Source organism: Neltuma alba, unplaced genomic scaffold (assembly GCF_004799145.2).
Source record: "Neltuma alba isolate B1F8T4 unplaced genomic scaffold, ASM479914v2 tig00001263_pilon, whole genome shotgun sequence".
In the NCBI taxonomy this organism is placed as follows: domain Eukaryota; kingdom Viridiplantae; phylum Streptophyta; class Magnoliopsida; order Fabales; family Fabaceae; genus Neltuma; species Neltuma alba.
This window is the reverse complement of record NW_021632399.1, coordinates 42,057-64,998: the sequence shown is the minus strand read 5'-3', so window position 1 is coordinate 64,998 and position 22,942 is coordinate 42,057. Positions and strand designations below refer to the sequence as shown.

The window sequence follows — 22,942 nt, the reverse complement described above, 5'->3', positions numbered from 1 at the left end:
TAAACTATTTAGTAACGAAAATGATAATTTAACTAGATTAATAACAAGTAGTAAAAGTTTTTTAAAAAAAAAACATAATAATGGGATGCTATTCATTCACCTGACAAGTTCCCAAAATAATACTTAAATTTAATCACGCCCGTATTAGAAACTCTCCTCAATCCCCTAAAGCCCAAAAACAAAAATATTACTACTCAAGTCAAAATTTATGTAAAAGTTTTCACAATAACTAGATAGATAAAAACTTCAAGAACCATCTAAAATGAAAATTCTAACACTAGAACTCACTATTTTGACTCCCAAATTCTAATGGCTCTTATAGGATGGGCATTACACTTTTAAATTTATCTTACAAGATTTACCGTATTGGGTGCCAATTTCAACATAACATCCTCGTCAATTTAAAGCCAAAGGACATGAGAGAAATTTAACTTGGTCCTTAAATGACAAATCAAATGTTTCACGTTGAACTTCAATTCTCCCGTTACTTGGATGCCATCAACATTGCAAGAATAATCTTCAAACTACTCACGTTACAACCCACAATTCACCATTATCATCAATCATTCAATCCATCAAAGACCATGTAATCATTCAAACTCATCCATCAAACAAGCATCTTGGCTCAATAGACAAAGCATGACTTCTGAGCAAACCTTTTTCCTAAACATTTCTACAAACACCTTCTATGCAGTACTACTCCATCCCTTATTATAAAATCCTTTTAACTAGATTGTGTGGTTTAAGAAAACAGTTAAAATTAGTTAAAAGCAATTAATATGTAGCAAATGTAATTTTTTTCCAAATATACCCCTATATATAAATGGGTAGATGTGAAAGAGAAATAGTGAGATAAATGAAGAAAGAGAATGCATTAAATGCATTAAACTAGGGATAAAATAGGTAATAATGTATTAAATATTTAGACAAACTTAAGAGAGATCTTATAAAAAGGGACAAACATATTCAAAAAATTAGATCTTATAATAAGGGACGAAAGGAGTAATAATTAAACATGATGACCACATATATTAATCCGTCGTTCCAACATTAATAAACTTCATAACAGCCACAACAAACCAAAAATTTCACTGCCCAGCACAAATATGAACATTAAATTCCAAAACAGAGGAATAAAATGCAAGAGGACTAACTTATCTCCATTACCGATAGTAGCAAACTAAGAATCTAGAGGAGAGGAAGATAAAGATCGCATCAACAGTCACACAAGAGTAAGAAAAGACAAACTCCAAACCTTCTAACCACCAAAAATCGAACAGAGCAAGCAGGAAAGATGGCACAATGAAGCTGGAAAACTCAGAACCGAAGCAAGCCAAAAGAATTACAATGCTGTGTCGGCGATGGCAACTCTGACAGCAAGGAAGGTGGGGGGAGCGACGAACCAAAGGAGGGAGAGTGGAGAGGTTAGGGTTTAAAGTTCAGGAGTCATTCTCTCCAGTCTCTCATCTCTCTCATTGAACTGAAAGCACCGAAAGAAAAAAAATATCCTGAAAGTCTCTTTTTTTTTCTTTTCTTTTAACATGGGTATTTAAGAAATTTTCTTATAAAACTGGAAAAAGAAATTAAATTCTCCTTTGAACAGGCTGGGGTTTGAACCTGGAACCTCTGACCTTCTTAGCAGCCTTTATTACTATCTATCTCCAAGCTCTACTTAGCATTCAGGCTACAACAATTAATATAAGTATTAATTAATTTATTATGAAAATTTCAAGATTATTACGCTCCATATAAAATCACATTGACCCCACTTGCATGTTAGTGATTGATCAATCATTCCATTGATTTAGAGCCGCTTGACTTGACCTTTGCCATTTCTATCTTCTTCTCTACTTTCTCTTCCCACAGACCTAACCCAATACACACACACACACACATCTCTGATCTCTTTTGCCAAAACTCCACAAAACCATGCTTCAACCTATTACTTTCTTTCCTCCCTTGTTTATTACCTTCATAGTCTAGTCATGCTGCTCCCTTGACGGCGTCGTTTCAGACCCTCAGACCAATCTTCTTGGTCGAGCCTGCCTCCAATATAATAGAGATGAGTACGGTACTAAGTCCTTCAATGACAGTGTAAGCGCAACGTTTCACGATCTCTCATATCAGGTGGTGAATCAGATCAAGTTCTTCGCCACGGCGCAGCAGACCGACGGAAACCTCCCCGTTTACGGTATTTTTCAGTGCAGAAGCTACCTTTCCGTCGCCGACTGTGCCGCCTGCTTTACACATGCCGCCGCACAGATCTTGAACTGCTCCGCCGGCACTAACTTTGCTCGTGTCATCTTTGACGGCTGCTTCCTCAGGTATACGGCCACATCGCTTGGTTTCTTCTTCTTTTTTTTTTTTTTTTTGCAAAATACTACCTTCGGTCTTTAATATAAAACTTTATTTGACTTTTATTTTGATCCTAAATATAAGATCCCAATCTACTTTGTCTCTCATATTTATGTATTTTTTCTAAGGTAGTTCTTCTAATAATATTAGTTCTAGCCAATACACTTGATTAGCAAGAATATTTTAAGAAAGACAATACCTATTTATTACAAATAACTAACCTAATTCATTTACTTAATCTCCTCAAATTAGTCAACTAGCTCTTATAATTAAGATTGGAGGTAGTATGTAACATATTTTTTCATAGAATATTATGTGATAAACTAGATTTATCATAATTAGTTATAAATTAAACATATTATTATTATTTTAAGTAAAATTTTCTTTTAGCTGGTGTTATATATGATTTTTCGATATTAGATTTTCATTTGTTGGTCCAATAATGGGTATGCCTTTCTTTTTCGTGAAATATCACGATACGTCATCTAGATGGATATGATCGACTAGAGAGATTCAAGAACAATTAATGGCTCCTGACGATATTGTGAGAGAGAACTGTTTCTTGTCTTTTACATTGGGTATAATTATTTTTTTTAAAAATGCTTCAAAATGACACTACTAAAAGGGAAAAAAAAAGAAGTACCTCATCAGAAACATATATAATACTCATTAGCTTTTTAAAAAAAAAATTTTAGTTTTTCATACTCAATTGCATTTACTTAAAGTAACAGGACCAACAAAATAACAATATTTCACTTAATCTAAATAAGAATTTTTGTTTCTATGGCATATTATTAGGTATGAGAGTACCAATGTACTTGAGCAGACAACAGGAATTTTCAATACTGCATCGTGTGGGAATCAAAGTGTAAAAGTAGCAGCCGCTGCATTTACTTCAGCTGCACAACAACTCCTGATGGATCTTCAAACCACAACGCCCAAAATCACTGGTTTTTCTGCAGCAACAAAAACTCAAGTCCCTGATAATAATAATGATGATGATGAAACTATTTATGCCTATGCTCAGTGTACTGAAACTATCTCACAAAGTGGGTGTGAGGATTGCTTGAAACAAGGGGTCAACAGAGTACGGACTTGCCTTCCCAATTCAGATGGTAGGGCAATTTGATGCTGGCTGTTTCATCAGATACCCCACAATTTCCTTCTTTCCTGATTAGCACACCATTCATATCAGTAATAATCCCTCCGTTAAACAAGGTGCAGTGAATTCAAATACTTCAATATTTAATTGCAACATAACATTCTGGTTTATTTATGTCTAATTCTGAATCTTATGTTATATATGTCATATTTCAGTGCTTGAGTATTAAAATATATCCTGTAAATATGCATATGTGTCATAGAAAATGACTGAAGCGAGGGGTTTGGCTTATCTACATGAGGAATATCATGTTTGTATTATACATAGAGATATTAAGACTAATAACATCCTTTTGGATCATGATTTACAACCTAGAATTTCTGATTTTGACTTAGCAAGACTTTTACCTAAAGAAAAATCTTATCTTAGCACGAAAATTGCAGGAACATTGTAAGTCTGAATAATTTTATTCTGTAATTTATTAACTTCTATTCTAATTCTTGATTATTGAAAGGCTTCTATTGCACCAATATATTTATATTGCACCAATATATTTAACTACTTTTTTTGCCTTCGTACGAGCATGAATACTTCAGGATATTATTCATAAGTGGAACATCGTACAATAATTTGTGTTGTATATGACAATTTTAGATTTTTCTTTTGTTCTAAATATTTTCATTTATGTTAGCTTGAGTCGTATTCTAGTCAATGACATCATTAATATTATGCATTTTGCAGAGGATATAAAGCTCCAAAGTATATGTTACCCATGGTCAATTGTCAGAAAAGGATGATATCTATAGTTTTAGTGTTGTTATCCTAGAGATTGTTAGCGGCCCAAAAAATAATGAGTTAAAACTTGATGGCGATGCTGAAGGTGAATTCCTCCTTAGAAAGGTGATGAAATTTCCTTGACCATTTACAAACGACTTTTTTTTTTCTTTTCTTTTCTTTTTTCAGGAGATATAAATATATAACTTTCTTATCAATGGAGCTTGACTCCTTTAGGAAAAGCTATTCCTCCTATATCATAATACAATTTCAATAACTATTTAAGAAACAGTAAAATAAGTTTTGCTGTGATCTTTTTTCTAACCTTCTTATTACTCAATTACATTTTAATCCTACTTGGTAGGCTTGGAAACTATATGAAAGAGGCATCCACTTGGAGGTGGTGGATGAGACCCTAAACCCTAATGATTATGATGCAGAGGAAGTGAAACAAATCATAGAAATCGGTTTGCTTTGCACCTAAGCATCTGCGGATTTAAGGCCGTCAATGTCTGAAGTAGTTGTTTTGCTCCAAAAGAAGGGTTTATCCAATAACGTAAAACCCACAATGCCTATTTTGATTGAAGCTAAGTAAAAGTCCATTGGGAGATAATTATGATTTGCAAGAAACTCACAACTAAGTGTGACTTTGGAGTCTCAATCACAAAATTGAAAAAGGCTAAACAGAAGAAGCATAAAACGGGAAACGATCATGTCTTTTATTCCGTTGTTCAACATTTTGTGTAATTATATATCAATCTTAGAAATGCAAAGCATGTTCATGAATTGGTGATTATTGTGGGAGCACCATTTTTAATAAACTTTGTTAATCTCTCTTGAACATTGGTTCGAATAATTAAATCTTATTTGGGCTTTTTTACCAAGATCCTACAAACAGTAAAATAAAATATCAAAAGTGCCATACTTTGAAAAATAATTACAGAGATGCTACATTTACAATCGTTCAGAGGGTGAACAAGTTTACAAAGAAGACATTCCTAGCAAGAACAACTTCCTATGTGTTGTTTTATTTTTACAATCTTGGTTTATGTTTTCCTGCAAAGCAAAAAATAAAAAAATTCTTCTGGTCCTAAATATAAACCTTTTTTACCATACAAACCAAATATACTCCTCTAGCCTTGCTTATAAAGTAGAGAGAAAATATCTTTTATTCTATTTAAGTCATTTCATTTAATTTTTAGCATATTTTGATACTTATTTATGAAAAATAAAGGATAAAATAGTACATCTCTACCAAAAGTTATCTCATTAAATGTTAGCCTATTTTTATACCTATTTATGAAAAATAAAGAATAAAAAAGCAAATATCTGCTAAAAACTATTTCATTAAGTTTTTAGCATAATGAGATAACTCCAATAGGATTAAAAAAAAAACCCAAAGAAGGAAAATGGAAAAGGAAAGGAGAAAATAAGAAAGAAAGCAGGGGCATGCGCGATGCGGGTCCCATGTTAAGGATTGAGCAAGAATAATTTGAGAAGGGGAAGAATGCCACACTGCGCACTTGAGGGTTGGGGCGTGCGAGAGGAAATAAAAAGAAAAAATAAAAGTCGGGGTCAAGATGGGAACATGGGGTTGTGTGATGATGGAAGTTGAAATCCTGTCAAAAAAATAAAATATCATATAGGAAGTTTGTATTTTCAAACTCGTTCACTCTCTGAACGATTTTAAATATAACATCTCCCAATTATTCTTCAAAGCATAGCATACTGGTATTTTATTTTATTGTTTGTAGGATCTTGGTAAAAAATTCATCTTATTTGCTCTTCATTTTAAAATTGAAACCCGACAAATATTCAATTCTGTTTTTAATTTTTAAGTATCAACTATGGATATTTTGTGGGGAAACCTTTCTGTCCCTTGCTTATACTTTTTGTGTGTGTGTGTGTGTGAAAACAATATATGTGTAGTTGGAAGGAATTCATTTCCATTCTCATCATCGTCCGTAAGATTAAATTCGAATAATTCAGATTTAATTTTTTTATTTTAATATTAACGACGATTTCTTATTTTAACAGACGTATGGAATTGGAAAGTCTAAGTTAAAAATATTATTCTAATTATTAATATTTTAAAAAAATGAATTTATTAACCAGGAAGAAATGTAATCATGAAAAAGTTTCATGCATAAAAAGTGAATAACATGCAATAATAAATTCTATGGTTAAGGTACCTTTGGCACGGATGAAACTGGTCCACTTTTAATACATTATGGGTGAAATTGCAAAGAACAAAATAGTTTACAGAACTGGATGTATCCGAAAAGAAGTTCAAAGTGCTAGATCATGCACCTTAACACTAAATTCTACGATAAAAAATAATAACAGATTTATGTGACTCGCTTGTTTTTGGAATTTTTTAATGGCAAATGACAATATGAGCCCTGTGGATTGGTGGGCTCAGTCATTTTCTGGGGTGAAAACATATTACGGGGCTGGGCAATGGTGAAATTATTTATCTCACGGGAAGTTAAAAAAAAAAAAAAAAACAAATTTAGCAATTGGTTTACTTTTGCATCCAAGGCAAACAATCTCTGAAGTTATCAAATAACATAAAATTTACAAATTACAAAGCCTATATTGATTGAAGCTAATTAAAACCGAAAATCATTCTATTCCCCAGTATTTTTGTGTAATTATGCATCAGTCTTATAAATAGAAAGCATGTTCATCAATGGGTGATTATTTTGGGAAAACTTTTTTTTTAAAAAAAAAAAATACAATGGGGGCACCATTTTGAACACTAAAACCAATCCCTATGGGTGGAGAAGTTGGTGGGCTAAAGTTGGACTTAGAGTCTGGATTATGGGCTCGACCCAGTAGAGACATTACTCATCTTTCGGCCCAAATCAACCGCATGGAACAATTGTTCAATTAATGCTGACTATTTCACAATTATAATTTACACTTAGTAATGTAACTATCATTAATGTGCTTCCACGCTGTAAATTATAACTCCCTTCAGCCTCCATGGATTGCAAAAATTATTATTTTTTATTTAATAAGGTGGTTGAAAAATAAAACACTTTTTACATATCCGTTATTTTAAACAAATTTTCTATTTTCTTAATTTTATTATTTGTATTTTATATATAAGACAAGAGAAAGATAATATTTATTGTGATTACCTGTTTTAAGGATGAGCACTGGCAGCTCATAGGTTTATGAAGGTGGGAAACATGCTAACATAATTTTAAAACCATGTTTCCCTCGTCTGGCCAAAAAAAAAAAAAGTCTCCCTCGTATTTAATAATTTGCAAAATTCGACTCTAATTAATTACGACCTAGAGTTACACTCTTAAACTTTTTCTGTCCAATTTTTCGCAAAAGCAAAATCCAAATTTAATGATTAGAGTTGTGGACTAATGCGAGCCGAGCGCGAGCTTCTGTTTCGAAACTAATGGGTTTCTACCGGAATCAAAAAGAAATTTAATTTTAATTCCACCCCCCCCCCCCAATTTCCTAATGTACGTCCTAGTTGGCCGTGGTACAAGTCAATCTCACTTGTTTAATTTTAATCAAGGACCTTATTATTCTACATAGGAAAAATGACAAAAAAACAAAACTGAAAATTATTAAATCCCAAATTATGTTTAGTAACAATACTTTATTTACCGTTGACAACACTGAATTTGTAAATAATAACAAATTTTTTTTAATATTCTTTATTTGGTATCTAGTAATTTTTAGCTTCTTTTTTTTTTGGTTATTTTCCCTTCTACATATCCTAGATTCTACTTTTAAAAAAAAATCTAATGACTGAAATAACTATGATGAAACATATAGGAAATCTAAAAGTCACGCACATGAAGCAATTTATACTCCCACTAGTCGTTATTATAAGGAGTTATCTAGAAGAAAATTTTGGTTCTTTTTATAAGGTATTAACAGGGTCATTAATGAATTTTTTTCTAGTTTACCCCTAGTTACAAATTATTATTACTCATGTAAATAATTTTTCACTAGCTTCCTGAAATTTGTCATAAGGGTAGGATTAAAAAATTTTATACTTTTGAAACACATTTAATAATATAACTGTTATTTCTTGGTCTATGTGAATGAGCTTGTTGACCCAAAAAGTAGTCATATAAAGAATATTCCTTATGTATAAACTTAACACTAGTGCTAAATTTCTCATACATGAGTAAATGGGATAAATTAGTTATCTCATAAATATGTCGGTGATTAATATTACACGTCTTTTTATTTTGAGTAAATCAATGAAAAGTTCTGATTCCAAAATTTTGTTAGTGAGAAGGACCTGGATTTGAATATCTTTATTTTCTGTATTTGAAATCATATATAGTATTGAAACTTTATGTGTGTAAAAACATATCGGGTCTTTCTCACCAACAAAATTTTTAAATAAGAATTTTTTACTGACTTTTTTAATCTTTATTGAAGAATGTTGGTCCTACATGATAATTTTATAAAGAAAGTCCTTATATAAAAACGACTTGTCCTTTCTCCTCCCTAGTCTTGGCACGAAAATGAAGCCTCATTTTAATTAATTAGTCGTTTTCAATCACCTGCTCCTCTAATTCTTTTGCTGAGCTGTAGAAGTAGAACCTTTTTATTTTATTAATATATCATTTCGCCTTTTTCATTAGGAAAAAAAAAAAATGATATTCCTATAGTTAACTGAGAGACCCATTGACTTAAATGACCTCTCTTCATTTCTTTCTTCATCTTCATTCTCTCTCCACAGCAGCACCATGCTCACGCTTCAACCTGTTACTCTCTTTCTTCTCTTATTTACTACCTTCATATCCTGCAACGGCGTCGTTTCCGACCCCCAGACCAATCTTCTCAACTCTGGCTGCTTCCAGTACAACAGATTCGATCCTATAGATGCTAATTCCTTCAATCAAAGCCTAAACGCAGCGTTTGGAGATCTCAGAGATCAGATCGCTAACCAGAGCAAACACGTCGCCAAGGCGCAGCAAGCCAGCGGAGCCACCCCCGTTTTCGCTCTTTTTCAGTGCAGGAGCTATCTCTCCGTCGCCGACTGTGTCGCCTGCTTCACCGTCGCTGTCGCTCAAATCCGCAACTGCTCGGCCAACGCTGCTCGTGTCATCTACGACGGCTGCTTCCTCAGGTACGTATCGCCGGGCCCTCCGCCAAATTCAAGTTTCCCTTGTTTTCAAATGGTTGATTAGAGATATCTTTCGAAGGATAAAATATCTATTTGAATATCAGGTTAATATAATCTTTATACCCACTAAATTTGGTCTCTTTAATCCCTCAAATTTCATAATCATATTTTCATTCCTCAAACAACAAAATGATCCAAATAAAAATTGTAAGAACTAAGGTTTTAAATTAAAAAAAAAAAAGCTTAAGAGACTAAAATCTATAGGTTAAAAACCGGAGAGATCAAAACTAAACTAAAGTGAAAGTAAGGGCTAAAGTTGATATTAACCTTTGAATATTATATATATATATATATATATATCTATATAAAAAGAAGTTAATATTCCCACGGACTCACGGAAAGCCCGTCCACGTGTGGGTAATATAAATATGTGTGTGTGTGTGTGTGTGTGTGTGTGTGTGTGTATTGGGAGCGATGACACAGACATAAATAGGGTCTGGGTCCATTGTGTTTGCCGTCATTGTTGAAAAATAAAACTGGTGCCCACAAGATTATTACAGTGCGTCGTGCTGATGGGGTGGTGGGGAGGCCACAGATGCAAGTTGTATTGTATGTGAAAGATAAGAAGACAATTAGTGAAAAAATTGCAGCCAATGACCACAAATTCGCAGACACTATTATTTTTTTGTGTGATTTGACAAACTACTCAGATTTATTAGTTCAGTATTTCAGTTGCACAGTGATTAGTTTTGCTATTTACTGTTTTTATCTATGAAACTGTAGTAATTATTTTTATACAGCTACTGATTGATGACTAGTCTAGATTCTTTATTAACTACTTTTGTTAGTTTCAAAAACTTGAAAAATATACTAGGAGTTGCCGAAGATTTAGTGACTATTTTCGTTTAATTATTTACTACTCTAGTTTCACTATTTGCTATTTTCATTTCAAAAACTTGAAGAAAAAAACATATATTAGCAGCTTCTATTACTACTTTTGTTAATATCGTTGTTTTTTTTTTCCACCCATTTTATTTTAATACCACACTTTACCCTGCAAATATATTCGCTGAGAGTAGTTTATTGTCACACTTCAGGTATAAGAGTAGTATAGCTAAACAGGAGTAGTAACTGAAGTTCTAAAAATAAAAGCTGTAAACAACAAAACTAGAATAGTTACTAGAGCTCTAGAACCAAAAGTAATTACTATTAAAACTGGTGTAATCACTAGTTAAACAATAGTAGTCACCAAAGCTCTACAAACAAAAATAGTAAATAGTGAAATTTGAGAAGCCACTGAAGCTCCAGTGGGCAGCTGCCAGCCAAAGGTGCTTAAGTGACCTTCGAACAAAAAAAAAAAAAAAATGAAAGTAATTATGATTGAGAGAGTATCACTAAAAAAAATTTAAGAAGAATTTATAAATATGAGAAATAAGTCTTATATTTAGTATCAAAATTAATACAATAATTAGATCCTATATTAAGAATCAAAGGAGTACTATTGAGAAGCCATAAACATGTCAGCGAAATCAAACGATAAAATTTAGAGAAAATTGGTAAAAAGTTTCTGATTTAGAAAATTAATGTGCAAAGCTACCTAATGATCCAAATCCTTAAGCGGGTCGCATTTTAGTCATGTGCAATATATTTTCAGATATTTTTATATCTCTTTTATTTTGGTGCACACAGTTAAGGAAAAGTTGCACCCATTTAAGACAGGTTGCACCAATTAATTTTATAAGCATGGACTTCTTGACCATTTTCCCCTAAAATTTGTGCTCTCAAATAAAGGTTCATTATAGTTGATAGCAAAACCCATACCGAGCTTCTTAATACTGACATGGGATATAATACTTTGTGGTGTCCGTTGAGGTATGAGAGCAGCAATTTCTTTGAGCAAGCAACAGGGTCTTTCAATTCTGCATCATGTGGAAATCAGACTCCAGAAGTAGCCACAACAACATTTAACTCAATTATTCGACAAGTGCTAATGAATCTTCAAACAGAAACACCCAGAATCACTGGTTTCTCTGCAGCCACAAAGACGCCAGAAGTGCCTGACAATAATAATATCAACACAACCATTTATGCCTATGCACAATGTACTGAAACTATCTCACAGAGTGGCTGCGAGGGTTGCTTGAAGCAAGGCTACGACACTATGCAGACTTGCCTTCCCAATTCAGATGGGAGGGCTTTTGATGCCGGCTGTTTCATCAGATACTCCACCACTTCCTTCTTTCCTGATAACCTCACCATTATTAATACCACACCCTTATCCAAACAAGGTATATACAGTGAATTGAAAGGTTTGAGAGGTGTGGTTCTATTTTAGATGTAGTAATGGTTCTTCGTGAGTGACTCATTTCAAAATGAGGTGTCTGGTTTCTTGTACTTGCAGGTTCCAGAAGCAACAAAGCGGCCATTATTGGTGGAGTTGCTGGTGGAGGTGTGGCTCTTTTTTTGGTTCTTCTTTCATTATTTGCCTGGATGCAGCGTGTTAGACGGTCAGAAAAGATTGAAAGGGTTCCTAGAGGTAACTAGTTAATTTGATGAGTCTTCACTCTAGTCCCAAACGTAATAGCTAGATGGTTAATTTGCCGACATTAAATGCTAAATACTTAAATTAGTTATTTATAAAAACTATGTGTTGATTTTCCTTAAAAAAAAAACACCATCTAATCAGGAAACTATCCTCATTAGTAGACAAGATTCTATCTATATACGCAATCATTAGGGCTAGAAACTATAAATTTAGGGGAAATTTTGTTAATTAAGATCTCACATTTAGAACTAAAGCAAATTTCTCAATTAGCTCTTATATTTAAGACCAGAAAGAGTATTATATGTTGGCAAGTTGCTTATTGATCCCCTTCCATTTTCACTTTTTTATAATGAGAATGTTATGAACTTTCGTATGTATAGCTGGATAAATATTACTGACTAGTTTTTTAAACATTTAAAGAGATCACTTTAAAATGTCCTTGCCTTAACAGGTGAGATAACGGGAGAATCCAAGTTGAAAGGTTCAATCAATTATAGTTATAAGGAGTTGAAGTCTGCTACCAAGAATTTCAGTGAAAAGAATAAATTAGGAGAAGGAGGATTTGGTACCGTATACAAGGTAACTTTTATTAATTGGGTTTTATATAGTGTCATAGAAATCTATATATTCAAAAAGACAAATGTATAACTTTTAATAACACTTCCATCATTAAAACTATTAATCATTTTGAACAGGGAACTTTGAAAAATGGAAAAACAATTGCAGTCAAGAAACTTATTATGCGACAGTCCAACAGTATGGATGAAGAATTTGAGAGTGAAGTGAGGCTAATAACTAATGTTCACCACCGAAATCTTGTTCGACTTCTAGGATGCTGCAGCAAAGGCAATGAGAGAATTCTCGTTTATGAATACATGAAAAACAACAGTCTCAACAGATACTTATTTGGTATATTATATGACCCAGTAAAGTTTGTGTGTGTGTTTCTTTAAGGATCACCTCATGCTTCTTATTAATGCATGACATATTTCACTTTTATTGAGGCATTTTAAGAGAATTATTTTAATTTGCTTCCCTCTTCTTTCACTTATCATTTAGAGTTTTGTGATAGGTAGCAACAAAGGTTCTCTCAGTTGGAAGCAACGATATGATATAATCTTAGGCATAGCAAGGGGTTTGACCTATCTACATGAGGAATTCCATATTTGCATTATACATAGAGATATAAAGACTAACAACATTCTCCTTGATGATGATTTTCAACCTAAAATTGCTGATTTTGGGTTGGCAAGACTTTTACCTCAGGATCAAACTCATCTTAGCACTAGATTTGCCGGAACACTGTAAGTAAAACCTATTGCACTTTTTATTTATTTCCTTTAACGGTTATCACAGTACATTTGTTGCTCAAGACATCAATAAAATCAGTGTTTAGGTTAGTGGAAAATTTTAACATTTTCTATATCTTTCTTTCTTTGTTTGACAGCATGATGAATACTTCAAGGAAAAGTTCTTTTATATGTGTATGTTGGACATGACACGGTCTTTAAGATTTGCCACATCTTGATATTCATAATCATGTGTATCCATGTTAATTTGTATAACTAATCAAATATGCCATAAATATATGTATTTGTTAGGGGATACACAGCACCTGAATATACAATTCATGGCCAGTTATCAGAGAAAGCTGATACTTACAGTTATGGTATTATAGTCTTAGAAATCATTAGTGGCCAGAAGAACAGTGAACTAAAGATTGATGATCATGCTGATGGCGAATTCCTCCTTCAACAAGTAAGAAAATTTACCCACCCATCTAGAAAGTCAATTTTCCTAGCAAAAACAATTTAATTGATTCATTGGTAAAAGTTATGTATAACAAAACATTAGCCCAAGTTTTGCTTTCTTTTATCTATCCCTCTGATACATGTCCCGCTCTGCTGATATGATAGGCTTGGAAACTATACGAGAAAGGCATGCACTTAGAGTTGGTGGACAATACCTTAAACCCTAACGAGTATGATACAGAAGAAGTGAAGAAAATCATCGAGATTAGTTTGCTTTGCACGCAAGCATCTCCTGCAGTAAGGCCAACAATGTCCGAGGTTGTTGTTTTGCTCCAAAGTAAAGGCTTGTCAAAGAATAAAATCAGACCTACCATGCCTTTCTTTGTTGAAACCGATTCAGGGTTCAAGGCAGACACTTCTAGCTATACTGCTTCCTCAAAATCTAACGCTACTATCTCTACTTCCACCATGATATCAGCAAGATCATGACTTTATTTTATAGGAATAATGTACAGTGTTAGAAGATAGAAATGCAAGCAATTTTGGGATCATTTTAGATATCCTTTTTTATCTGATTATTATCGAAAAGTAGGATCATCAGCCATGTAATTCAGTTTGTTCAAAAAGTTTATGTGAACTGGGTTGTAAATAGCTCATTCAGATTTTATAAAAGCAAATATATATCACAAATTAAACAGACAATCCCAAGCCACAACCTATGAGATTTTACAGAACAAAAGGCGAAGAGAAGATGATAGAGCACCTTTGAACTTGACTCAGCTCTTCACCTTCATACTGCCGTCGGCCGCCGTCAAACACTGGCCTCTGCTTCTCGCGCCGTGAAAACACTTCAAAATCGCATGTTGGAGATTAAAATTCATGAAATCGAATAAAGTTTACTTGAAATAACATCTACTCCTGCTTCGCTAAAATTTTGATAATTTTTAATTATAATAACTAAATTATTCTTATCTATCTTGATATCACATGGCGCCTCAGCTCCTAAATATAAGAGATTTTTAAAAGACAAAACTTAGGTAAAATTACTTATATCCATTAGGTTAAGTTTTTCAATCAAACTTGTTATTGTTAGTTGTTAAAATACATATGTACACTTATAGATTTACCTGGCTATTATGAATGCTTGTAAATTTTTGTATTGAAAATTAGGATTTGCAAACATATGGAGAGTCATTTTATACTATTGTTAATTATTAAAATGTAAATGCGCTCTTGTAAATAATTCACTTATGAACCTAATAAATATAAGCAATTTGACTTATGTTTTATCATAAAGAAAATTAATTGAATTAGTTTTGTTTTCTTGTAATTAATGTGTCAAATATTTGTGCTGCTCTTACACGATTAATTATCTCCGAAATTTAATGGGTTTCTTTATTAGTAATGAATTTCTACTCGAAAAAATTGAGTATTAATAAAGTCAAATAATTGTGCTACTCTTACAAAATTAAATATCTCTAAAATTTAATGTGTATATTTATTAGTAATGAATTTCTACTAGAAAAAGTTGAGTATTAATTAGATTTATTTTCAGTGAAAGAAACATCAAAATTCACATCGAACCTTGTGCCAATTTTAATAGTATTTAATTTGAACAAGGATTGATAAACTCGACCGATTAAGATATGAATGTCCGGAAAAAAAAAAAAAGGTCAAGAAGCTATTAATAATATCAAATACTCCTTCAATTCTTAATCTAGAACTAGAGAGTTAATACTGGTTCTATATATAAGATATATTTTACGTGTTTATTATTATTTTTAAATTAATCCTTTTGATATTCTCTTAACAATAATCAAGTAAGAGAGGAATTAAGGAAAATGTTTAGGGTGTTTTAGGAAAAAAAATATATCATGTTAATTAATTTAATTAACATATTTAATATACTCAAATTAATTACTTAGTTCTTATATGACAAGAGAACTATCAGCCATTAAATTCATTCCATAGAACAAAGTCCAAAATGTTAAATTTTATTAATGAGGGATTAAAAAACCCATGCGCTGCTGCTAGCTTCAAAACATCGAACTTGGAAGTAAAAATAAATATTGGTTTTAAAGCTTTACTGAACACAAAATTCTTGTTGGCCAAAAAAAAAACACAAAATCCTTACTTGAAAGTTAAAACTCTATTTATGCACATCTCAACTTTCACCCAAAATGATAGCTCTTTTACTATCAATGCAGTGTTAGAAATCCAACTCCTTTGTTTTTGGGCCATCCAAATACTCCAAGCTAAAAAATCACCATGGACTGAATTATACAGGTTTTTTTGTGTGCCGACCTGTGGTTTTTAATCTGACATGAATTACAAATTCCCAGCTGAAGCCGATTTAAATAAAACTTATATACCTCTAAATGAGATCTAAGGTTTGAACGCAATCAAAATTATATTGAAAGAGCGAGCTCAGTTCAATGCCCAATAAAATTAAATTTATGCTCTTCAATCCTTAAATTTAGAAGCTAGATAAACAATTTATACAATTTAAGAAAATTTATTAAGTTAATTATTCATAAAAAAATGTGTCAATTTCTCTAAAATGGCCCTCATTTTAGTCATTTACACTGGATAATACTCCTATCGGTTGTGCACATTAATATGTGCAATCAACATGAGTATGTGGAAAAAATAAAATAAATGTGACAGATAAAGGAAATTAGGCTTTTACTTTTAAAACAAAAACAATTTTTCAACTAGATGTTACATTTAGGGTCAGGAGAAGTGTTAAATAGGTGAAAAAAAATCTATAAGGCCCCTTTTGCATCTATTTACGCACATCACTTCAACTTCTATCAATATTACCTCTAGTTCTAGATATAAGATCTATTTTGTAATGCAATTTGTACTATTAACTAGATATTATATTTGGGACCAGAGATAGTAATTAATAAGGGATTGAATATTTGCTCAAAAAAGGGGTTGAAAAACAGAATACAATAAGCAGAAAGGAACCGGGGGAAGTTGACTAAAATAAACAGTAAAGGCTCTCTCATAAATGCATGAAGAAACCCCTCTTTTCCAGCTATTTATGCTCATATCATCTTCTCCATATCCCCCACAGAATTCCATTTCAATCTCATCAAACCCTTCATTGTTCTTCATTTCTGAGACTTCTCAATCTCACTTATCTTCCTCTCTTCAATCTCTTCATTTGAATCCAGAAACCTGTTCTCTCAGTTTAACTGTCAAATAGCTTTTTAGCTTCATCGATGGCTGACAACGTTTCTTCCTGCAACCCAACCTCACTAGTGTCAGGGCAAGGGCAAGAAACACAACCCCGTTTGATCAGCCAAGACCAAATTGAACAAATTTATCAAAATTTGATGAACCAAATCTCAGTATGTGATTTTTATTTTTCTCAATTAACTTCTGATGCTCTTCGAGATTGCATATTCCAACGCTAACCGTCGTCGGGGATGATTGTGTATTTAAATTAAAATTACTAGTATATTTGTATTAAATCCCCCTCAATTCTAAAAACAATTAAGCTACTATCAATTAGCTGGATACCGTTTGGTCTCTTATGAGCAGAATTTTCTTAGCTATTCATCTCTCTCTTAATCACACGGCATATACTAACGTACATTATCTAATTAGTTTTGCCAATCTTTGATTTTATTTAGTTATTATAACTATTTTTTTTCAATTGTAGAAATCAATCAAGGATATGAAGGTGTTGAGCAGTGAAGTAACTTCCGAATCACAAGATGCCGAACTCTTTGTGCCCCTATCATCATTAACTGAAGAGGTTAATGCTATACTCGATGAAGCAAGATTGTTCTGTGATTGTGGGTGAACATCTAATAATTCAAACCAAATTATTACATGCTAGATATATATGAAGCACAATTATGTGTAACTGGTTTTTGTTGTGCCAAATCGCATTTCTTTCCTGTGTGTGTGTGTGTTATAATTTTGCTTTGGATCTAGATTAGTTTTTCTGTGCTTATCATTTGTGTCATGTCATGATGATATACGATATGGTTTCATTGCTCGATCTCATACATTTGATAAGATTGTGTTATGCCTATAATATATCTCACGCGACCTTAATTATACGGTTTTGTTGTGCCCACAGTATTAATTGGTTTGGTTGTTCACACATTTTTAGTCCTTTGATTTGTTCAATCTGGTTTTATTGTGTTCACAGTATTTGTCTCACATGAATTTGATCTGGTTTTGTTGTGTTCGATCATAGTAACTGATGTATCCTCTGTGTGTGTGTGTGTGTGTGTGTATTAGCATGTTTTAACGTGCCAACAGTATTTGTCTTCACTGTAATTATCTCGTATATTATCTGATTTTGTTGTGCCCACAGTGTTTTATCTGTTACCTATTATCTCATGTATATTATTTCATTTTGTCATGTCCATGATTTATGTACTCCTCCGGTTCTAAATGTAAAACCCATTTTGTAATATAAGTTACATTATAAAAGAGGTCTTATATTTAGAATTGAAAGAGTATCACTTATCATATCATGTATGTCATGGTAGCTGTTATTCATTTTCCCCAAATATAAACAAGATCAATGTGGGAGGCATATATATAAGAGAGAAAAACGGAGTGAAAATAAGATATAAACAGAGAACTATTCAAATAAAATTTTCCTACACTTCATATCTCTCTTATTCTCTTCAATTCAAACTTAAACTTGTTGTGTTGAAAATTATAGATGTTACCCATTTTAATTTAATTTATAAAGAACAAGGTGTACAACAAGATGATTTTTATTCACGCAACTAATTAATTTCCATCGTTTTGTTTACAGACTCCGAAGAAAAGAGGAAAACGTCATACTACAAAAGTTGTAGGAGAGTTTTCGTTATCATATGAAATTCCTCCTATATGTATTCAAAACAACTTTGACATGGACAACGTATGTTACTTGGCATTAGATCTTACTTTTCACATATATAATTCCATTATATATACATACCCACGCGTTTATATGTTTGAGCTCAAATAATTAATCTCTTTTGTGACAAAATGAAATTATGTGCAGCTGCTTTTAGGTGACGAAAGTGCGAGCGACCCCAGTAAGTGTCATCAGTTTTCCTTCATTGAAAGACTTCAGAATTGGACTCTTCGACTAAGGGAGCGCACCAAGGGGAAGCATTGTGATGTTGTGAGTTTTTCTTTATATTTCATAGAAAGTTTTTATTTAATTAAAGTGTATGAGTATATTTATGTATATACTCGTTTTATGCAGTATTATAATCATATGATGTCTGGATATTTATTTCGATCGAAGAAGGAAGTGGTGAACTTCATGATCTATGAAAAGTACCCAGCAAAGCCAAGTAACAAAAAACCCAAGAAGCTTGGAATTATGGTGAGTAAACCTTATACATTAATCTTGTATAGTTTTTCTTTGTATCATAAAAATAAAGTTATTACAATTAGGTTAAGTAACAATTAGAATTGAAATAATAATAAGGATTTTGAGAAGCATTGTTATGTAAATTATTGCCGTTTTTTGCTTTGTTTTGTTCTTCTTGTAGGAGGAAGCAAGTGTTGCAAGCAACAATGAACCATTAGGGGAAGAAAAGGAAAAGTGTGAAAATGAAGAAATTGATCAAATGACTATAAAGCAAGAAAGGGTTGTCAAATTTCTCACTGAATCATATGAAAATTTGATGAATTGTGATTCTCATGGCCCTAAATGATTCGATCCAGTTGTTGTGGGGCCCGTGGAGACAATATATTTTAATTTTCTTTAAATTTCATGTGAGCAATATAGTTTTTATGAAAGAGTTATATATATATATATGCTTCTAGTTTATATGTCATATATGTTTTGTTTTTTCTAAGTCTAGAAAAGTTTGACAAACCTCAGTATAAATCATATGATATTGATGGGTCATGTGAATTAATATTATCGTATGTTTATAATATTTTACCATATCTTACCTTGGCTTTTTTTTGTCAATGTCAAAATCATGAAAAATTTATTGAATTTAGGGGACAAAATCTATGTACTATAGAATTATTAATCAGTAATTATTATTATCTAAAAATTCAGACATACAATACAAGAACATGAATTATCCTATTTATACGGTAACTAAGCACCAACTTAAATAGTTTCTGAATGAACATTGATTAACTCAACTCATTAGGCAACCCAAGACGTACATATAGATACACACACACACACAATGTTTAGGTCTAATCTAACGTTTAATCATTAATTTGAAAGCCAAAAGTTTAATACTCATCAAATTATTGTATCACACAATTGCCAATTCACACAATTTCTAGAGGATCTATGGGACACACACAAACACACACACACACACACACGTAATTATTGAATATAACATACAAAGTTAGGGGGGAAAAAATTTCACGGACTACATTTTTGAGCTAAAATGTTTTTCGTTTTGTTTTCTTTCTTATTACCTTTTTCATTTCTTTGCTTCACTTTTTTGACTTGAAGAGAAAAAACTGTATTTTCTATAGTGATCATAACAAGCGCAAACTTGAATAGTACGTGTATATTTTTTTCCCAAGACGTGCATCAGCTAATTTGGAAATCCAAGACAACTGGCTAATCATATTATTTTTAATAAAATTAAAGGAAAATGGGTAATTGCTAGCCAATGGATCGCTAAAAAAAATACTCACAAGTCTATATGCATGATATTACAAAACTAATTGTGAAGTAATCACATATACCGACAAAATGAGAGGAATTAAAAAGGATTACAGCAAATCTAATTGTGAAAATTTTTTATAAAATATTTTCGATATAAACAACTAAAGAAATTTATGGTCTATTATTTTATTACAAAGTGCTATTTTATTAATAAATTTAAACTTTAAAGTATTGGCCAGTGAAATTATAAAAAAGAAAACAGTCCAGATATTGGAAATTATAATTTTCAAGTATAAGGAAATAAGTTAAAGAAAACCTCAAATACAAATAAAATGTGCATTGAACTTTGTGGCAATTTAAATACCAGTTTTGAATTAGTATCGGTAAACTCAATTAGCTAAGAAAAGGATGAAAAGAAAGACAAAATAAGAAATAGCAAATAATTACGAGCCTTTAAATTCTTTCCATATAACAAAATCCAAAATGTTAAAGCTTGGCGTTAACGCAATGTTTGATTAATTAACCCTTATGATTTGTTCTGAATTTGATTTTATTTCATATAGTTTCAAATCATAGATTTTGATTTCTCAAAAAAAAAACCGTACAGATTTTTTTCTTGGTGACAGAATGGCACAAATTTTTATTAAAATATAGAAACTAATATTATTAACAAAGCACTAAAAATATATCCACATACCCCAAGCGAAAAGTTCATAAAAACCAGGGACTACAATAATTTTTCAAGTCCCTAGGTTTAAACTTTGTAGAAGGAAAAAATTATATAAAAAAAGTTACCTCAGTTTATAGATAAATAAAGTAAAAAATCTATATTAATTAATACCACCATACAATAAATTAAATAGTTTCCAAAAGAAAAAAGAATGTACAAAAACTCAGCTACAATTTACAAGTATTTGTACACGTCTATTCAACTTCAACCTCTATCAAAAATGATAAATTTTTTTGATAACTTGTTAAAATAAAAATGGTAAAACTGTTTCCAGCTATTTATCCTCATCTCTTCGTCTTCTTATCCTCCACATTACTTCATTTGAATCCAATAATCTGTTCTTTCAATTTAACTTTCAAAGACTCTTTTAGCTTTATCGATGGCTAACAACAATGTTCTTCCTTCCGATCATCCAAATTTCCAAGAACTACAACCTCGCCGTTTGATCAGTCAAGATCAGATTCAACAAATTTCTCAAAATTTAACAGAGCAAATCTTAGTGTGTGGATTTTTTTCTCTCTCTTAATCACACAAACCAACCTTATTATCTAGCTAGTTAGTTAGTTTTGCCCACCATTAATATTATAACTATTTTCTTTATCAAATGTAGAAATCAATCAAAGATGTGAAGGTGATGAGCAATAATGAACGAACTTCATCAGAATCACATCACCCACAACTCGTGCCATTATCTTCCATATCACCTGAAGAGGTTATTAATGCTATATGTATATGCTTGTTGAAGATCTGGTTTCATTGTTCTCATAGTATATGTTTCTTAGAATTGATATGTTTTTGTTATGCTTATAGTATTTCTACCTCGTATACATATTATTTAGTTTGGTTGTTCGTATAATATTTGTCTCCTGTCGGTTTTATTGTGTCCATAGTATTGATCTCAAAGCCCGCAACCATATTATGTTCATTTATACAACTAATTTCCACTCTCTTTTTTGGTTTTTTCTTTACAGACACCAAAGAAGAGAGGAAAAAAGAGAACTACGAAAGTTACAGGGGAATTCTCTCTTTCATATGAGGTTCCTCCTATTTGCATTGATAATAACATTGACCTGGATAATGTACGTACTTTGGTTGGCTTTATTATATATATTCGACCTCACTTTTTATAGATCTTCCATTTTCTTTTATGTTTGATCTCATTGTATTTGGATACAGATTCCTAAATAATCCCTGTTCATCAACAACAAGAGCTCAAATAATGTCACGCATGTGACAAATAATAATTAATTATTTGCAGATAATTTTATATGATGAAAGTGGAAGCAATACCAATAAGTGTCTTCATCATCAGTTTTCCTTCATCGAAAGACTTCAAAATTGGACTCTTCAACAAAGAGAACGCATCAATGGAACTTGTGACGTTGTAAGTTTTCTTTCTATGATATATTATTATCTCCAATCCTAAATATAATATCTAACATATTATTTTATAAATATTAAGAAAATTAGTTAAGTGGATTATTTATATTAAATGTGCATCGGTTTTTTTAAATGTGCGTGTCTATATATATTCGTTTTCATGCAGTATTATAATCACATGAGATCTGGAAGTTCACTTCGATCAAAGATGGAAGTTGTGAACTTCTTGATCTATGAAAAATACCCATCAAAGCCAAATTGCAACAAAAAAGACAAGAAGCCTGATGTTGTGGTGAGTGATTTTATATACAATCCTTTATAGTTTTTCTTAGTATCATAAAATTATTATTATTGATCCTTTTTTGTTTTGATTTATTTATATAGGAAGCAAGTGATGCAACCAATAATGAATTGTATGGTGGCAAAGAGAAGAAAAGGTGTGATATATGAGGAAATGGAAAGAGAAAGGGTCGTCAAATTTCTCACTGAATCATATGAAAATTTGATGAATTATGATTTTGGTGATGACTGAGGAACCTAATGATTTGGACGATATGAAATGAAATGAAA

General features: G+C 31.8%; 2 protein-coding genes across 4 annotated transcripts; both read left to right on the top strand.

The window, feature by feature from the left end:
• The first annotated feature begins 1,361 nt into the window (after positions 1-1,361).
• LOC114754488 (cysteine-rich repeat secretory protein 38-like) lies at positions 1,362-3,484 on the top strand. The gene is made up of 3 exons (XM_028943258.1): positions 1,362-1,424; positions 1,984-2,324; positions 3,154-3,484. Exons 1-3 carry the CDS (start codon positions 1,362-1,364, stop codon positions 3,482-3,484), a joined length of 735 nt encoding a protein of 244 aa, XP_028799091.1.
• A 5,418-nt stretch (positions 3,485-8,902) lies between these two features.
• Positions 8,903-14,342, top strand: LOC114754440 (putative receptor-like protein kinase At4g00960). 3 transcript variants are annotated; one of them, XM_028943205.1, is made up of 9 exons: positions 8,903-9,159; positions 9,187-9,347; positions 11,217-11,632; positions 11,746-11,880; positions 12,341-12,468; positions 12,585-12,798; positions 12,962-13,193; positions 13,491-13,647; positions 13,806-14,342. In XM_028943205.1, exons 1-9 carry the CDS (start codon positions 8,965-8,967, stop codon positions 14,127-14,129), a joined length of 1,962 nt encoding a protein of 653 aa, XP_028799038.1. In that variant the 5' UTR covers positions 8,903-8,964; the 3' UTR covers positions 14,130-14,342. The 3 variants fall into 3 exon arrangements, with proteins under 3 accessions (XP_028799038.1, XP_028799033.1, XP_028799042.1); XM_028943200.1 differs by having other exon boundaries at positions 8,903-9,347; XM_028943209.1 differs by lacking the exons at positions 12,341-12,468; positions 12,585-12,798 and having other exon boundaries at positions 8,904-9,347.
• The last annotated feature ends 8,600 nt before the right edge of the window (positions 14,343-22,942 follow it).

Coding starts and splice junctions, on each gene's coding strand:
- LOC114754488 (XM_028943258.1), top strand. CDS start 1,362: ATGGCAACTCTGACAGCAAGGAAGGTGGGGGGAGCGACGAACCAAAGG. Junction 1,425..1,983: donor AAAGGAGGGAGAGTGGAGAG/GTTAGGGTTTAA, acceptor TTCATAGTCTAG/TCATGCTGCTCCCTTGACGG. Junction 2,325..3,153: donor TTTGACGGCTGCTTCCTCAG/GTATACGGCCAC, acceptor GCATATTATTAG/GTATGAGAGTACCAATGTAC.
- LOC114754440 (XM_028943200.1), top strand. CDS start 8,965: ATGCTCACGCTTCAACCTGTTACTCTCTTTCTTCTCTTATTTACTACC. Junction 11,633..11,745: donor CACACCCTTATCCAAACAAG/GTATATACAGTG, acceptor TTGTACTTGCAG/GTTCCAGAAGCAACAAAGCG. Junction 13,648..13,805: donor GCGAATTCCTCCTTCAACAA/GTAAGAAAATTT, acceptor CTGATATGATAG/GCTTGGAAACTATACGAGAA.